The sequence below is a fragment of the Streptopelia decaocto genome, assembly GCF_964273445.1.
Source record: "Streptopelia decaocto genome assembly, chromosome: 9".
Classification (NCBI taxonomy): Eukaryota; Metazoa; Chordata; class Aves; order Columbiformes; family Columbidae; genus Streptopelia; species Streptopelia decaocto.
The window spans coordinates 11,871,064-11,889,893 of record NC_138664.1 but is presented as its reverse complement, the minus strand read 5'-3'; the positions used below and the strand labels follow the sequence as shown (position 1 = coordinate 11,889,893).

General features: G+C 39.7%; 1 protein-coding gene across 2 annotated transcripts in view; it reads right to left on the bottom strand.

Annotated features, from left to right (window-relative positions):
• Positions 1 to 18,830, bottom strand: part of MAP2K5 (mitogen-activated protein kinase kinase 5) — a 126,095-nt gene that overhangs the window by 90,209 nt on the left and 17,056 nt on the right. For both annotated transcript variants that reach the window (XM_082061454.1, XM_082061453.1), the window contains exons 5-8: positions 16,393 to 16,433; positions 15,627 to 15,694; positions 12,968 to 13,016; positions 8,014 to 8,078 (exon numbers count right to left, since the gene is read on the bottom strand). In XM_082061454.1, the coding sequence (XP_081917580.1) occupies positions 8,014 to 8,078; positions 12,968 to 13,016; positions 15,627 to 15,694; positions 16,393 to 16,433 (223 nt within the window). The remainder of the gene's footprint in view (positions 1 to 8,013; positions 8,079 to 12,967; positions 13,017 to 15,626; positions 15,695 to 16,392; positions 16,434 to 18,830) is intronic.

Sequence of the window (18,830 nt, the reverse complement as noted above, 5' to 3'; positions counted from 1 at the left end):
TTCAAATTGTTTCTAGGAAATAAACACTTTGACAGTTGTTGCCTTCTGCAATACACAAACACATTAGCCTGACGCTCTGGCTGTTAAAACAGGAAATACAAAGTGCACAGCAGTTGTAAAAAGGAGCTTTTATGGGGACTGTGCTAGTTCAAACACCAATCGACGCCAACCCACCCTCTATCTACAATCCCATTACAGATGCTTGAGTACTGACTGCAAAATGATTTGTTGTTAAACTAGAAAACAAACAAACCAACTAACCTTGTATCTAAATTTTAAACTTTTCCAAAGAGCAAAATTGGCACTAGAAGCTGCATAAAGAAAACGCAACATAACAAAATGTCTCACTTAACACATCTCTGCGGGAAAGAGGCGGGTTTGGCATCCAAGTCCAGGAGCAGCAGAGCAAATCCCTCACCTCTTACACTGTAACCTACTACTAGTTCCATCTGCTACCACCGAATCGAGTCTTCCTTCTCCACTGTAGCCAAAGGTTCAGAGTCAACCTTGGAAAAGTGGATTACAAGTCCTTGTACCCATCTCATTGCAATTCGGTGCCCATTCCTTGGACAGAACGTACTAAAGACAGAGACGGCTCAGGTTTGACCCTGCTGGTGGGGGCTGTGGTGCCACTAGCACCAGGTCACTCACCAGCCCAGGATCAGCTGCAGACACACTAATGTAGCTCAGCTGCTGGCTTTAAATGAACTGAGAGGACAACAGACAGCAGAGCAGCCATAAGCTCAGACTAACAGGGACCAGCACTATCTGACACAGTGTAAAGCCTGCCAGTGCAATGTAAACACATCGCAATTTTTGGAAGAAATTTGAAGCAAGTGAGTGAGCCAAAAAGTAGGCCACACTCTATGGTGACAGCAGTTCGGACACTTACATCTCTCTACAAGGAGATATAAAGCTGGATTTTCTGCATTATCAAACCACGTGTTCATGAGCGATGCATTCATGACACCCTCACAGCATAAGAACTATTAAGGGAAAACAGAGCTGTTCAGTAATTCAGTAACGACCAGTAGTAGCAAACAGAGCTGCACTGAGAAGCAAAAGTTTTCTAGGTGTTAGCTGCAATAGCTTGAAAGAGCTTTTTCTTCTAATCACGGTTCAGTTTTGAGCAGAAATCTTGCTCTGCCGCAGGAGCGGGTTGAGAGCATCAACACCGAGAGGTTACTGAGGCTGCTCAGTCACTACTGGATCATACGGAGATACATCCCGATGAGCAACACTCACGAGAAACAACTTCTGCACTGCTCCCCTTGTGCCGCTCCTTGGCACTGTCATTAAACCAGCTGGCGAGACGTATAGGGAAGGTGGTTCCAGCTGGATAAGCTTTATGATGATCGGTGGATATCTGAGCATTTTTAGCATTTTGAGCAAGCATTTTCAAAGAATCTGGGGTGAAAAAGCAATGGAAAAAATCAACATCAACCTCACTGGTGTTGTTACACCCGCTGTTCTTCTCAGAGACATCAAAGAGAGACCAAGTCTGAAATACAACACTGCCAGCAGAACTGCAAAAAAAGACTCTTACAGAAATACACCTTCTTCTGCCCCTTATTGTCTCAAATTCACTTCAATGAGCAAAAGCATTTTAACAAAAGTATTCTATGTTGGGGAACAGAGTCTATAAGCTTGGTATAGCTTGGGTGTGTCTAATGCCACCAATTCTCAAGTACACGGAGCATTATTTGTAACCAAGGACCAGATGACATTGCCCATCTCGAGCTGCAAAGCGAACAGCACGATGCTCACACAGCATCTCACTCATGGGCAACAGAAACAAACATTTCCAGAGCCACTCACCGCTTCATCTTCCAAGCTATGGGCGCACAATGCAAACAAAACAGCTTTAATTTAAGAATCATCCAGTTTCTAATTAAACAGCCATAGGCAGCTGGCTGGACACATTTTAATCAGTTTCAATAACCTATTGATTGTATACTGAGGCTTAAAAATTAAAAGTAAAAAGATGACCAGGGAATTGTCCCATCTCAGAACAACAGTAGAATCCTCTGTAAATAACTCCTCTTTTAACCATCAGCTAAATGAACACTTCAATACTGCAGTACAAAGTCTTCTGCAAAATTACTTTAACTAACAAGCAGAAATTTATCAGCTTCAGCCAAAATCAATGCTGAAATCAATTTGAACACTGGTTGTGTCTAAAGGGGCTCATTGGCAATTTAGGGAAATTACACCATGTAAATGCCTGTGCTTTAATTGAACAGTTTCATCAACTAGGCTGTGATTGCTGTCCATTCACTTATTTACTTTCGCTGCAGCTACCATTCTGCAAAGGAATGGGTTTTGTCAGACTTGAAGGAGGTACTTTATCTTCATTTTATGCACTTTTGTGCATAACAGATTTTATGAGGCAGGCAAGCAATAGCCGGGGTCAAAAGAAACAAGTGAACAGCAATCACTGGTCAGTCTTGTTTAAACTGCAAGGATAATATGCAGAAATTCGGTGGGGTATTTCTAACTTAGTCCGGCTATTATTGTTCCGATGCTTTTTGATGTGACTAAAACCAAACCAAACCAAAAGAAAGGGAAAATAGATGTAGTCTGGGGAAGGAATGCAGCAATGCACAACAATGCAGAAAGGTGCGATTTTCAGGCTTCACGTGGCCACAGATTTGTTTTAAAGCCAAAACACAAAACCTGCCAGTAGTTCCTTATTTTCAGAGCCGCATCACGCAGCAGGCTGGGACAAGGATGCGTATAACATTAGTGAGAACCTTTCCTGGAAAGCAAAACGTCGTCAAGCTGCGTGGGGCGGCCGGGACAGGCTCCATTCCTACCTCTGTCGCTGCTTTAGGAAAATAATTTCCATCTCCATTCATCCTCTGCCACGTGCAGAAGATGACGCCAGCCTCCTCTGCAAAAGGGCCAAAATAACCTGTGAATTAAAGAACTTTAAAGGGGGGCAAATTATTCTTATTGTATTGCATATTCATACAGAAACCAATAAATTAATGAGCAGAGGAGAGCACCAGCTCTGCTTAGATTTAGGCTGGCTTCCTACAACATTTGAGATGCATGATAATTACTGCTTTTAAACAACAAATGGGGACTACAGAGACCATGGCGAGTTCATTCCTTCACGACAGCACCAGAGTCCTGCATTAGAAGCCACGGAACAAGCTGGATGGCGCAAACCTTGCAAAGCTCCTTGAGGCAATGATCAACTCCGGCTCTTCCACCCCCATCCCAGCAAAAGGAGCTAAATCACCTGCACGTGCCTGACTGTCCAACACAGCTACATCTCCTCTGGCTCCTTCGCTCCAGAACTGCCAACACTTTTCCCTGATAACATTTGGGGGATCTGCAAAGCGTTTGCAGCACCGTTTGCAGAGAGAGCGACTCTGCAGTTGCCACGTTTAATGTGCTAATGGGGCACCCTGAGGTTGGCGGAGATAGAGAATAAAGAAACGGGCAGATGCTGGAATGTACAGCCCAACCAAACAGCAAAATTGCTCCATTGAATTGCTCAAACAAATCAAGCTTCTGCATTTACCCGTATTTTCCTGAGCGATCCCATTCTTCTGGGCGGTGCATCATCAACAGCCACTTCTCTCCCAATTACTCAAGTTAAAGTGAAGCTGTCTGGTTTAACAGTGTTTTGCTACGATAATACCTGCTTCTCCCTTTCCTTCCCTCTCTCCCAGATAGTTCGTAACTTCACAAATTAATTACGGCATCATTGGGACTTTATTTCAGCATGCAGAGTGTTATGCCTTGCTGCTGCTGACGGCTCCTCTAACAGAATCCAAAGATTTACAAACCAAACACAATACACATTTTTTAAAAATCCCAGGCACACAGAAGGCAACACCATCCCCTAACCCGAGTTCCTTGGACATGTCACTTCATGTTAACTGCAATTGCAAAGCAAAAACTAGAAAAGATGAAATAAAAATATTATTTTTGCTTGTACATAAAGGAAACAATGATACTTCAAATATGCCATGTGAGAGAGACTTCACAGAGTAATTATTTGCCAGAGATAAATACCTCTACTTTGTAATATTCAGGTTCACAATATATGCAAGTATGTATTTTAGGTCTAAATAATTTAATGTAGCTACTCCTGAGGCTGGCTGGCAGCATACATCCCATTACAAACCAAAACGTTCACCTTTCGTTGAAGTGAAAAAGAGGAATCTTATCAAAACAGCCTCCCAGAGCTCTGCAGCCAGCGATGGAGCTACAAGATGCAGCACAGAAGCACGAACTTTAAATGTCTTTTGGACCTACCAGTGAATTATTTTTTTTCCAGAAAGAGCAATGTAAGTTAATATAATAGATGTACTGGTATACAGATGTTTTCTTCTGCTGTGAAGCAGCCCAAACTCTGAATTCCCCATCCTACCAGCTTCTGTAAAATAGCTGATAAAAAACCCCTAGAAACTCTGTCACAGAGCTGGAAGGTCGTACATCTGCCAGTGTAACAGTCTTGGGGCCCTTGTCAGGAAAGGTGCAAATTTCTACAAAGTAATGGCAGCTGAGAGTCTCCAAGAATATGTAAAACTGGACTTACGATACTGCAGGGGAGTCTGGGATTATTTGTACATTCTCACGTATTTTTTTAAAAGAAACAATAATGAACTGGTTTTGCCATATATAACTCTATAATTATCATCATTCCTTAATTAAGAAAATAGTGTATCAAAAGGTAGGGGGAGAAATAGGAAGTCAAACAACTATAAATTCCCTTATTTTTAGAACAGGAAAAACATTTAGATTCAGCAAGTTCTCACTAGAAATATTGCTATAAAGTATTGATTTTTTACCAGACTCAATTGTCTGAAAAGTTGTTTGTATAGCAATATTGGCCAAGCCAATATACTGGAACAATTTTGCTACACACAGTAATCAAGTGTATTTCTAAAGTATAATTATACTGTCATAAAACTAAAGCTAAGATACCTCTTCTCCAAGCAATAAAACAGTTGCAGCTGTAAAGAACCCAAATAAATGAAATACATTTTCTAACTAAACATAGCGTCTTCCAAAGAGAACAAAATCACCTCCTCTCTCCCCCCTTAAACTGAGGTTAGCATGAAAAGTGATCAATACTTCAATCTCAATAAACTATTTCAATAGTAGTTAATTCACGTGGAAAGAGAGGCTGAAAATTTTTGCTCAGTGACCTGCGACATGCTATCTTGTTTGCAGAACGCTGATAATATATCATTGCCATAATGGATATGACTTAGTATAAAGAGCTAGAAAGAATATAATTTTAAAAAAAAAAGATACCACAGACATGCTTGTTCTTTAGATTCCGATCAATACTATACAGGCTGCTCTGAACACAGCGGCAGCACGGAATGCTGCAAGAGGAAAACAGCCAAACATTTGCAATTAATTTTATTTGACAAACGTTCATCGATTTACTGGGATAGAATATATGTGGGCTGCTATCTATGACTAGAGCAATCCAGCTACCTGTAAGTATTCCGGTTTGCATTTCTTGTGGGCTTGCGGAATGCGGATGCTCCTCTGGTGAGGGAAAATGGGCTCCCTTTACAAAGGGGGTTTTGTTGCAAGGTGGGAAATTCTGTCTGTGCTTCATCCAAAGCACATCACTGCAGCACGGTACCTATAATTCCCTGCAGCAGCCACAGCCAGCAGCAGTTTGGGGATGAAAGAGTGAATCGGCACAACGCTTTCATCCACTGTACCGAGAAACAGATTCGAGAAGATCTGAGAGGAACACAGGAGCAAGTTTGGGGAGAAAAATACATTTCATGCTTATATCCTGCTATTATTTGCATTGCAAAGAAAGTCAAACTTCAGGAAGGCACAAAACACGCACACATTAAAAAAAAGGTGCATGTTCCCTGGAGCAGGGCAGAATGACACTTGCACGAGAGAAAATACCCTGAAAGTCATTGCAACTGCTGATTTACAACATGAATGCAATAAAAGGGAAAAAAGAAAGATAGCAACATACAGAAAAGGGCTTGTGCTTTCACAGGTAAAATTTTTTACTTTCCCAAACTGCGAGCAAATGCAACACTCAAGCAGTTAACAAAGTCGATCACACCATCAGCCCACACAACGCTGCAAGTCCACGTAGAAGTGCCAGCAGTATTATATGCTCCCTCCTGTGCTGCTGTTCTCTGTGCCTTGAGTGTTCACATCTCTGCTCCTTTATCGCTCCTGCAGACTCCTACTAAAGCACTAGTCACCACAAGAAAAACAGTTTTGTAAAAACATTAAATAAAAACTGAGCACATAACACACTACCCTTCAGAAATGCAAAAAGAGATCAGAAGGTGCAAGTCTGGCTTTACATGGCATTTTATCCAAGTTTCCCATATGAGTTTTTTGAAATGTGAAATACATACTATGCACGTGGCAATACATATTTAGAAGAATGAGACACTTGTGCAGCTAAAAGCACCATCTCATTGTATTGACCACGCACACCAAGCAGATGTGGAACAGCTGCTCCTTGGGAGATGGGCAAACCCAAGGTGACAAACAGGCATTAACTTCAGCAGATCCTCCGTGCAAGAGGATGGGCAAATCACACGTTCCCTTGCCTTGGCTGACATTGCTCAGATTTTGGCCAGTGGCCGCTATAAGACGCAGGTTGAAGGGAGGAGACTTTTGGTACAACTCGGTACGGCCATTCTTAGGCAGTTCATGATTTTGCACTGTCAGCTCCTTGCTTCAGCTACTTCTCTAGAGAAAATGACCCCAAATCGGGTCAACAAGACACATGGGGGTTCCCTCCCTTCGTAAGATTTTCCTTTTCCCCAACTGTGCCTCAAGTGCCTCCCACAGGGAAGGGAAACGACCTTCTCTCCATCAGAAAACACCAAGAAGTCACTGACTGAGCTGTAAAATCCAACACTCTTCTGAAATCTGATTATAAAAGAACACTGTTTCTGCAAGATTTGTGATCAAGGAATATATTTCTACAAGAGAACGTCCGTGAAATTTCTAAAGTACCTTCCATCTAACCTGATTTCTGACAAGTCTGCTCAAAGACGGGATTTGTCCCTCTAAGGTTATGCAAGTCCATTTTCATTAAACCTTCTGCAAGGAGACCGAAGCCAGTTGTTTTGCAGTGTTGGCAGCCAATTAGAAACTAAACTAAATGCACCATGGCTTTTAAAACATATAAAAAAAATTGTTAATATCAAAGTTAAAATGTCTAAGGTATAAACAAAATCATAATGGGATGCTGGGTTACTGTATATGGTAAATAGCTCTCTGGAGGAAACCTTTATTACTCCCTCAGGGCTTTCTTGCAAAGTATAGATTCCTTAATTCCTAGTGGAATATTTTTCATACACCACTGCAGACTATTAAGTACCAGATATTACATTATGTAGTTTAAACTTTGCACTATGCATGAGAAAGACTTTCCTGTCGAGAAAACTATCTCTCTGCTATTATAATCTTTACAATATTAAAATTAATACTGGCTGCAGGGTAGAAGCTTCACTACCAAAATTTGGGGGAGTTTATCATTTAATATATTCATCAGCCTGTGCGTGAAGCTGCTCGTAAGGGAGGGAAGTCACTGCGACAGCGCAAGGGGTATTTACTAATTTGGAATTGCTGGAGAAAGGCAGAGCCGGTGTCACTGCACCCCACCAGTGACATTCTCAGTGCTGGGCTGGCAAAGGGTGTGGGGAGTCAGCAAGAATAATGGCTTTGCAAATACTGAAGGCAATTCATTAAGCTTCAGGACATTTCAAGTTCCACTTGTGAACCATTAACTTGTTACCCAGGAGGGATTCAAAGCTAAGTATTAAAAAGATAATAAAAATGCACCAAGCCTCACGGCAGCCAAAAGCGGATACCTTGTAAATATGTAAAGAGAATTCTTTAAAAATTTGTATTAAGAATTTATTTCATAATCTTTTCTGCATAGCAGCAATGACCCACTTATATCTCCCCACAAATATGAAGGGAAAAATGAAAAGCAGTGTTAAGCTTTATTTTCAAAAATTTTAAGTGAAATTCAACACTCACTTGTAGACTGTGCCTCCATTGCCATGACCGAGGATGTCTCGATACCGTATGTCTTGTTCATTCATCTCCACAAGAAAGAAAGAAAAACAAAAGAGATGTCATGCTGTGGATGGAAATGTCAAGGAAAAGCAACTCTAGGCCATAAACAACAAGCAGTCTGGGTCATTTCAAGTTCAGCTGCAAGAACGAGAAGATCAATACAACATTTGCTGTCCAATTTATAAAAGACGATACCAAGGGACAAAGTGATGGAAAGTTTAATGACAATTTGTTTGCCTGGGTCATTTCATTAAAGTTTGATAAAAGGTGTCAAAATGGAATGATATAATATAGCTCAAGAGGGTCAGGTCACAGATACTGATAGGAAAAGGGTCTCCAGAACAGCACATAAGCAAAGCCAAAGTTGGAGGTGAATGGAAACAATCCAACAGAAAACTGTCATCTTAAGTACAGCTGGAAAAGTTTACGATTTATTCTGAAATCAGCATAATAGATACTAATGCAGTGACAGTTCTGTCAGCAGGATTCCTTCATATTGCTTCATTCACATACCTTTGAACTACAGCAAATATTCTGGAAAAAAAATAGTCCAATAAAAATATTTTTTCTTGAAATCCACAACTAATTGCTTTCCTCAATCTTTCTGCTCACTGGGACAACTCTCCAGATATGACAATATCCTCAGATATTTGAGCACAATCCTGACACAAGCGCCGCCCGTTGCAAATGCTGGAGTGTGGGATCTTTCCAACACAGATTTTCCAAAAGCTTATTGTGCATCACCCTGCTGGGTGAGCCATTCGAATGTAGAACTAGAGTTCGGCCTTCGCCTGTGCAAATACAGTCATACTGATCTTCCACCTATTCAAAAAACAACTACAGCTGTTTTTGGGAGGCACATGCAGACCTGAAATTAAGTATTTTAATGAGAGTAAATTCTGGGTTGCGAGCATTTGCTATTCCGAAAAGATCTCCTCCACCGCTTGATCCTTGTAAGTAACAAGCGTTCCCATTTCTAAAAGGTATTTTTTCCTAGGAACTCATTATCAAATCATTAACTTGTTTCTATCAACTGTTTATATTTGATGGGATATCAAGTTAAACATTTTACATGAGCTGGAATGGCTGCCTAGACTGTCATTTTTGTGGGTCAAAAGGCATCAAAAAAGGCACCTTTAATGATGTATCTGGTCTGCTATCACTGATGTGATTAGAAATCACAGAAGCACATCTGAGATCGCTTCAAATTAGTTATTTCAAGCACCACTAAAACCACAGTGAGAGCCACGCAGGGCTCGCAATAACCTGTAACTATGTGTATTTATCCAGCTTCTAAAATGGCTTTTAAAATTCGTTGGGGACAGGAGCCCTTCAGTGCAGCCCTTGTCCTGAGAGGGGGAACTTTGCCCCCGGCCTCAACTGGAACAAGTAAGTGATGGTAACAAGCTGCAATGCCCTAAAGAGTCAATAAGCACCACGTCTTATGAAGAGAAAATGGAATATTTAATTGATTTAAAAGAGTATGTTTTAAGAACAGAAATTGCCGAATTTGTGTTCTTTCCTTTCACTAACTGAATAAAAAACATAATTATTTCTCACAGGAAATATCTTTCTCTGGGCATTTCTTCCAGTGACATCAAAATCTCAGTTCTGAAAAAATGTGAAATACCTCAAAGCAGGAGTTGACTCTACATTATTACCTATTGGTAGTTAAACCTGGGCCAGGTATCATAAGATGGTATGAAACGGCCCATTCAAGTATCAAGGTTTACAACAAAAATGAAAATTTATTTTATTACTGAAATCCCTCTTGCTTATAGTATCAATCAGAAAATGCAAATAAAAAGGGGGGGGGAAAAAAGACACCTCATAGAGAACAATAACTCATGAATGCATCTTAGAGTGTGTAAAGAATCTATAGTGGATCCCTTGCCCTAAATGTAATTTCTCCCAGACTGCAGCACTCATTAATTTAAAGCACATTCTGTGTTTTAAGGAGTTCTGCTCTTCTAAGCGAGAGGACTTGAATTCTCCAGACTCTGAGGTAACAACAAACATCTCTCTCCTGTATTCCCAGCAATGTTCTTCTGAACAAAACTCTTAAGAGAAATGAAATGAATCCACAAAGCTACGAACACACTTGTATCTGCTTCTTGAGGGGAAAAAAGAAGAATTTTTTTGTAGTTACACAAGTTATAAGCAACAAATGGAGCAGGATGAGAGTTATAAAGCATATTGTTTTTTCTCTTGCTCTTTGCTAACTGGTAAAAGTGGAATATTTTCCCCACGCTGGTCCCCAAAACCCGGTGACAGGAGCAGCTCCGTGCCCAGCAACCGATAAACTGTGATTTACTGGCTCCAATAAAGATGCCAAAAACATGTGACGATTTATTTATTTTACCGGGAAAACTGGATTTGCAATCACAAAATAATAACAATGAACTTGACGGTCAGGACTGGAATATTTAACCTGCAAAACCGAGTTTAATTGGATGCCGATATTAACAGAATTAATGCAAAAGCAAACCAGACTTCAATTATGGATCGGTAAACAAGACATCCCTTGTTTATACCTGCTGGTTTGGAAAGAAATCACTGTCTATCTCTTGTAAATCATTAAAAGCAAAATGCTCAATTAATCCTTATTTTATACGTAGAGGCCTGAGAGAGGCAGAGTCCTCCAGCCGTACCTTTGCTTTCCGAATCGAAGCAATAACGGTTTCGGAAAGCGGTCACACTCCATGAGCAGACAATTGAAGAGATTTAGTAAATCCCACTTTATAGAGCAGAGACTAATCGGAAAACACGAGCCAGTCAAATGTTTCTTATGAACTGTTGACACTATATCAATGCTGAATCAATTGGTGGCATTTACTCTGAGTGACAGAAAAGAAATAAATATTTATATCGCATCACCTATATCAATGAACCTAGGCAGAAAGCTATTTCTAACCTGTCAATATTTGATTATCTTGAAGAATCATGTCCCCTTCTTTTAATGATTAATATGAATTCCTTATTAAACCTAAATGGAAACTACTAGAGGAATATCATTATGAATGCCCGAAAGCATAAACTGCCAAAAAATAATAAAAAATAATAGCCCAACCCATATTTAAGTAACAATAAGTGTGACTTAATTCCCCAAAAGGGGGAAAAGTTAAAGTTACAACTAGAAACGTATTTCCAGTTATGGATCTGTGACCAAATTTTGCAGAACATTATGCAGAATATCAAAAAGCATTTTCTCTCAATAGAAAGCCGTATAACTCCTATCAGAGGAGGGTGAATAAAACAGCATTAAAGCTTAGTTTGAATATTTTTTTTTTTTTTAATGGGTTCAAGTAATATCTTTCAATATCATAATAGGAGGTTTGGTTCCTTTATATCTTTCTAAAATTCTACTACACAGGAAAGACCTCTGTAGTAGTCTGTTACAGGGCATACCAAATCCTAATTTGTGTTATTTAGAACAAATAAAATGCCAAATACAGCTTATGGACTCAGTCACAAAAAGACGCCTTTTAAAGATGTTCAGTAATTCTATTTTAAAAAATAGTAATATTGGAGTAATTATCAACTTATTTTTAAAGTTCAGAATCAAGCAGCGGGTACTTAGAAAATTTTAAGTTCTCCAGCAAAATAGACAGTTTAGCTACAATTTTGAAACATTAGCAAATCCACTTGCTAGAGATCTTCAAACATTAAACTTTGTTTGCACGCAAGGCGTGCTGACAAAGCTTAAAAATACATTTCCAAGCTGTATTCAAAGGATTCGGTGGCAAACAGGCAAGGTTGCAGCACGGGGCTCCCGTTTTCGAGGGGCAACTCTCATTTATTAGAGCCGAACGTTACAGGTGATACCGAAGGACAAGCGGGAGGACCAGCCTTTATCTTCTTGACATGCTCAACTACAACTACTTGATTCATGAAATGCCAATGAGGCTTGGAGAGGTCATTGTGTGAAGGCACTGAATACGCATCTGAGATAATTAAGATTTCAGCCTTCGAAACGTGGAGGGGAAGTGAACAGCAGTTAAGAAAATCAATAAGAGTCTTTTATTTGCAGTGACACAGATGTCTCAGTCAATAGAGCCTAATAGGAGAGCTTGATCGCAACGGACAGGCGCCTGCCGCCAAGGCTACCAAAGGGCTTTCACTATGACAAACATTAAAACATATTTATGTCGCCACTGAAGAATCTGGGATTCTTTTAAGGTAGTTTAATTTAGTGGTATATATTTAACATCGTTACGTTACGGCAAGCCTGCCCGTACGTTCAGCTCAAAATGGGTCAGACACAATTGCTCCGTTTGCCCAGGACATCCCCTTGTCCATCAATCGGTACATTAAACCTTTCACTTCTGGCTGTCAGAATCTCAATGCCTGGAGCAAGAAAAGAAAGTAACAGCACAGCTTTCTACAACTTCAGAGTTGTGGGTTTGGTTTGGGGTTTTTTTTGAGTTGGTTTTTTGTGTGTGTGGTTTTTTATTTTTTTTTTTTTAAGCAGCTGCAATGTAAGGTAATTATAAATAATACACAGCAGTTCCTTGCAAGGACCTTCTAAATATTTGAGTATCTACTGCCCTAAAAAATACGAAGGTCATTCTAACTGAGCGGTTGACTTAGTTATTCAAAATTGATTAACTTTCTTCCCTGAAATTGTGGCAGCAGCGCAACACGTGTGAGGTGCTTCAATCTATTTGGAGCTAAATCTGATTAGCACATCTTGAGAAATGGGAAGCAAATTGCTGTGCCAATCAAAATAAATCAGGCCACATAACTCATTCATATCATGAAGGGTTCCATGGTCCCTCCAGTTCTGTATTAAAAGAACACATTACATCGAAACGAGCAGTAAGCATCTCTCCGCCTATTTGCGGTGTGCCAGTCGCCGCAGCATCGGGCAGTAACGAGATGTGTGTGTCGCCCAGACCCAATTCCCTGCACTTACCTGGCCATTTGCGAGTATTTTCTTCAGCTCTGCAGAAGACTTTTTCAAGCTGAAAAAAATAAGAGGCGGTTATTTTTAATGACTGCACCACGTCGCTCTATAAAATGATGTGAAAAAGAAACAGCAAGCCATCAGGTTTAAGTTCACAGTTACATATTCTGAGTAGATTTAGCTTTAGCAATGCTGACTGATACTCGGTATAGCTGCTCCTCAAACTGCAAACAGCAGAAACAGAGAAGTAATGAACGTTTAAGAAAATCAATATATTTTTCACCTTTACAAACTAGCTTTTTTAGGTACCTGGCTATATTAGCCTTTGAGATCCAAACTATTGCTTGTCAGTTCAAAGAAGAAAAAGGAAAAAAGAGACCTTCACATACCAGCTGTTTCAAAAAACAAGGAGAAAATAAGGTTTACATCTAGTTTTCAGGTGCTTCAGTTTGTTTTAAAAGCCCTTAAGGCATCATCCCTCAATAATACCTATAAACTTGCAGCAGAAATGTGTGCCAGGGATGACGCTTCACCACCTCCCCTGACCACAGAGCAGTGAGTCCATCTCCCGATACAGGCGTCATCCCAGGGACAACCCCAAATTTAAAGGGGGGTGAGTCCAACTTGCCATGTGCATCCATTCCAGGTCACCTTGCTGCTGCAGTCCCTGGGTTTTTCAGGAGAAACTACCGCTGTGCCAGTAATCTTCCATTACACAAAATGATCTATGTTATTTTCTTCTAGCAAGAGAACTTTAACGAACCACAACTATCAGCTTGGTGTGTTTTGTAGGTAAAACTATTGATGGCTTCAAACCATTTCCACCCACCCACAAAGCAGCGTTTCACCTCCTTCCCTGACAAACTTTGCTCCTTGTATGTTCAACACAACAAATTGCCTGGGTAGCAATGTGTCTGCAAAACTTAATCTCAAAGAGACATTCCGCTCTTATCACTGAAGTTAAAAAAAAAGTACAAAATAATATATTCTTGAAAGGCATGTGCACGTGTCTTGATCACAGATCATTATTAACAAGAACAGTGAAAACACAGATTTCGTATTTGGTGGCTTTGTTCTTTAATAGGCCTCTTGTTCCCACGACTACTTTAAAGAAAAATTAAGTTTTCCAAGGAAACATAAGTTGATCTTGTCATCTTTCATGACTAACAATTTGTGAACATGAAACAAAGAGAGACTTTCAATTACTTCAAAACCAAAACTCATAGCACAGAAGGTTTTGGAAAAGGAATGGCAATTAACCACCAAATAAGGTGACAAGAATCTTCTAGAAGCCTCATTTTCAACGCCCTTCAAGAACAAGCTCAAAGTAGAGGAAGAGCTGAAAGCCAAAGCACAACAGTGACAGAAAACAGCTTTATTTAGCTCAGTGTTAGGAGAGGTTGGGAGGAGAACTGCAGTTCATAAAGACATTGAGATTTAAGAGTCTTGGACAAGATCTTCACCTCTGCAACCCACAGCGAATCTCCCCCAAGGGATGGAGCAAACTTTGTCAGAGGAGATGGATACAGGGTATTGGCTTTTTTTTTATCTCTACAATTAGCAAAACTGCTAAACGGAGCATCAGAACCGGTTCTAACGGCACCTGGATGGGTCACCCACTGCAGGACAAGGTGGTATCGGCAACAGGCGCCCACATCCCGTATGGGGCTGGTGGGACTCGGCGGTGGCAGCCAGAGCTTCACCGACCGAACGTGCTCAACGCAACGTGACTCTGCCTTGGATCGTGTTCATTTCTGTCTCTTTTTCTATTTTCAAAATGCTCTCAGAAAGAAAAGGGAGCAGCACATCGATGCACAGATAAATGTAATATTATCTGCTTCATAGAAGAATAGAATAATTTAGGTTGAAAGTGACCTCCAGAGATTTCTATTCCCACATTTCAAATATGCTCTTATATGAAGAAGATGGAGTCAGACCTTTTTTATTTCAAGAATACACAAGGTTTTTTTATGTGAGTTTATTGTTTGTTTTAACATCAATATTTAGTATAATGAATTCCTGTAACAGTTCATGTAGTAAAAGGGAGTTTATGCTTCAGTATTTAAAAACAGATCTCTAGGAGAAAATAGAAATAGTTCTCTTGCATTTTAAGATCTTAATATGGGTTTCAAAATTAGGACTGGAATGTAAAAAGAAAGATAAGGGAGATGGAGTCCAAAACTTTACTGACACTGTTTGAAACAGGGCACCTAAGCTGTTCAAACTTTTCAAAAAACTTACCCCAAAATAATAAACCTACTGAATCAGGTATCAAATGTTAAAATCAAAGAACCCTGGAATGATATGACCAACAAAGATCTGAACAAACAGCCCTTGCGGTAAACAGTGATTTTTAGATCAACTAAAACACATGAGCTCACCCACAAACTGTATTTCAATGCTTTCTAAAGGACAAAGCCACCTGAAACACCCAGCAAAGACTTATTTCTTTCAGCAGAAAAGGATTCTGAAGAACCAGCAGTACGAGTTTAACAAGCTCCATGAATCAAGGTAATTTCTCCTTCCCCCCTTTGCTCCTGCGTGCCCAGCAGTCACGTTGAAAAAAGTTATTCGGCATCAAGCTTATCATCGGCAACTACCACGCACAAGGTTCCATTTTGCTTTAATAAAAGAAAACAAAACATAAGCTCCCATTCTTGACTCTTACCTATTGCTTGGAAGGGAATCCGAGACCGCCGAACTGCTATTATTAGCAGACCCTGCTCGCGTATTTACCTGCAGGCAGGGAAAGGATCTTTATCAGTCGTTTGTGTTCAGAGGACACTATTCTAATTAACCTGTAATTTGCCACGAATTTCTCATTTCACTACGAAGGTTAATTAGCTTGTTGCTAGGCATGCCGGCGGTTGAGGTCTTGCCTGTATGTAGGTTAGCAGGCTATATAATGCACGGACTACAATATACTATCTTGAACACTTAGTTAAATATATGTCCACCATTTATTCTCATTTTTAAAATGACATAATCATGTAATCTATTTCCAGTTTGCTGCACTTCAAACTGGGCATGCTTACAGAAGCAATAAGCATACCCAAATGAAACAAACCACCTACAAGAATTCCATTGCAGTGCCTTCCACACTTAGATAAATTATTGAAATCAAATGAACATGTTGGGGTTTCTTCAACTCTTTGAAGAAGTAGCAGGCGCTATTTGATAAACTGCCTATTAAAATTTAGGGACCTTATTAACAGAAGTTAAAAACAAAAATAAAGGCAACTCCATCTTTAATAAAACTGTATATATAGATATTGCAGCCAACACCCAGCCGATGAATCCTTTGCCCACCCTCACAAAAAAAAAAAAAGCTTGTCAAAGCTCAAGAAAGTGCAGTTTTATTTGACATTTCAATAAGTGGAACACAGCATTACAAATCCATCTAACTTTACTGAAACAATTATTGAAATTCATACCTTCAGGCCATGTATGTTCCGTTTCCCAGGAGGTTTGCAGGCTGAAACAGTAATTGACTAAATTGTAGAACACATCAGGGCCATTTACAAATTTGCTCAAAATGAATCTTTTAAAAAGAAATGAGGGTGACACCAAAATTAGCAGAGAGAAATGATTGAAAAGAGCCTCACAAGACCCAGAGTGGGAATTATGAGCCAGGATTTTTAACTTGCAGGAGTGAGCATTTATAAATGCTAAGAGCTTTCTGACACCATGTAATATAAATTCTAATTTCTGCTTAAAACACATCAAAATCCAGAAAACTGTTGGCTTAAATTATCAGAATCTTTTTGTAATTCAAATTAAAATCAATATCTTATGTCACTATATTTTCACGTTAGATTTTTTTTCTGGCATTTAACAGAAATATTTGCAAGATGTATTTTGAAGGAATCGGCTGCCACACATCATGAATTAGTCACATTGTCAAAGGCAGACAGTTTGTTTTAAATGTGGAAAAAACATGTCAGGGGCAAGGGCAGTGAGTCTCCAGAAACCAAATACTGGATAAATGCAATTCCAAATGCCATATTTTGGACACAAACACAGCACGTTGTGATGTCTCGGTTTACAGAGGGATGTGCTGCTTGAGGAGCGAGTGTTTTTCTGAAGTCTCTCAAACTACATATCGCCTTGTTCCTCCATTCCGCGGATGTGCTTTTGTCAAATGTTAAAGCCACAAAGGCTTCGAGGTACAAGTTACAGACAGTTCCCATTTTAAACATACAAATGGTATGTTAAAGGGCCTGTCACCTGTGATTGATTGTCTGAGGAGGGACGAATTTGATTTTTCTCTTTCTCTAATGCACATGCATTTCACTTCAATTTTGACAGCAGGAAACGGAACTATTTATTAGTCAGAAGGACACAGATGATAGTTATTAAACACATCAGTTAGGGCCAAGCCACGGGAGAGATTAGCATGTGCATCGTAAAGAGGAAAAGTATTATGATACTGCAGGCATTAAAAAAAAAAAACAACCAGAAGACAATAAACTATTCTAAAATACATACATTTTTTTCTAATAGATTAAAATCATCATTTTGAGCTAACTTGAACTAACTTGAATTAAGATATTAGAAGAGTGGGTTTTATTATATATATTTGAATGGTTTTTATTATACATATTTGAATAGTATATTCACCTTGCATGCCACAGATAGGATATATAGAACAGACAGAATATATGTGTACATGCACACATGTTGTTTATGTGTATGTATACACAGAAGTTTATTTTCAGTATGAAGAATGAACTCTGAGTCTTGCTACCTAGACAGCAACAATGCATTTTATTTTAAATAGACAAAATCCCAATTTGTCCCCTTCAAGATCTTTCTATTATGAAATGAATACAGCACAGCCAAGGTAAGAAGATGGCACACGGACATTTACTACTGGCAGGTTTTATGGCAAACAGGAGTTTTCCGAAGCTGACTGGAGAGAACAGCCGGGAGGATTCCCCAGAAGGAAAACAGGCAGGAAGGGAAAAGGACTCAAAAGGAGACTGGGCTTGCAAAAAAGCTCTTAAAAAGGGAAAACCTTAAATTACAGGCAGAAAAGCTGCAGGTTACTGATGGGGCTTTAAAACTGCAGCACATAGAAAGATGAGACCAAGAGGGCATGAAAGAAAAGTGGTTGTAGTAACAAAATTTGGGATGTTCATTAGAGGGGCAGGACAAGAAGACAGGAAAAAAAAATGCAGAAAAGGGCATTTTGTTCACTATTGCAGAGGAGCAGCAACAGAACTTGGCAGTGGCCTGGGTACAAAGGGAGTGAAGAGCAGCTTTAAAGCTGCAACCTGGAAAGAACAGATGTTTCAAGAAGGCGATTTGAAAAGATGAAACAGCAACTCAGCTCTGAAGCAATTCAGAGAAAGCAGCAAGCGACCTGCAAGGAAATACCCAGCAGATATGGGCGCAGTTGAGCCAATGGTGAAAAAGCAGAGATAATATATGAGGATTGTATCCTCAGCAGCACAGAGATGAATTCTGAATCTGTACAGTTGAAGAAGAATATCCTTGGGTGTAAAGGAGACAGAAAAAGAAGAAAGCAGCAGGAATCCACTTGGCTGGTTCTTCAACAATGACCCAAAAGGAGAATTGAAAAGAAAGTTAAGATCAATTTCTAAACTCAAAATGCCCCTTTAAACACTCAGGCATGCCACAACTTACCTAAACTCTTTGCTTAAGGGGAAAGATATCTAACTGCCTTGCGTTTCCAAGAAGGGTTCCCCACCTAGGATCATCCACTCTATCTCCAAGCCACACGAAAGCCTAGCATTTTATTTCTTGTAAGTGGTGTTCAGTGATTTTAGACAGGTTGTACATCAGTAATTAAATGGCCTTCCACAGAAAGAGACAGGTCCAGGAGAAAGGCCGAGACCTGCACATATCA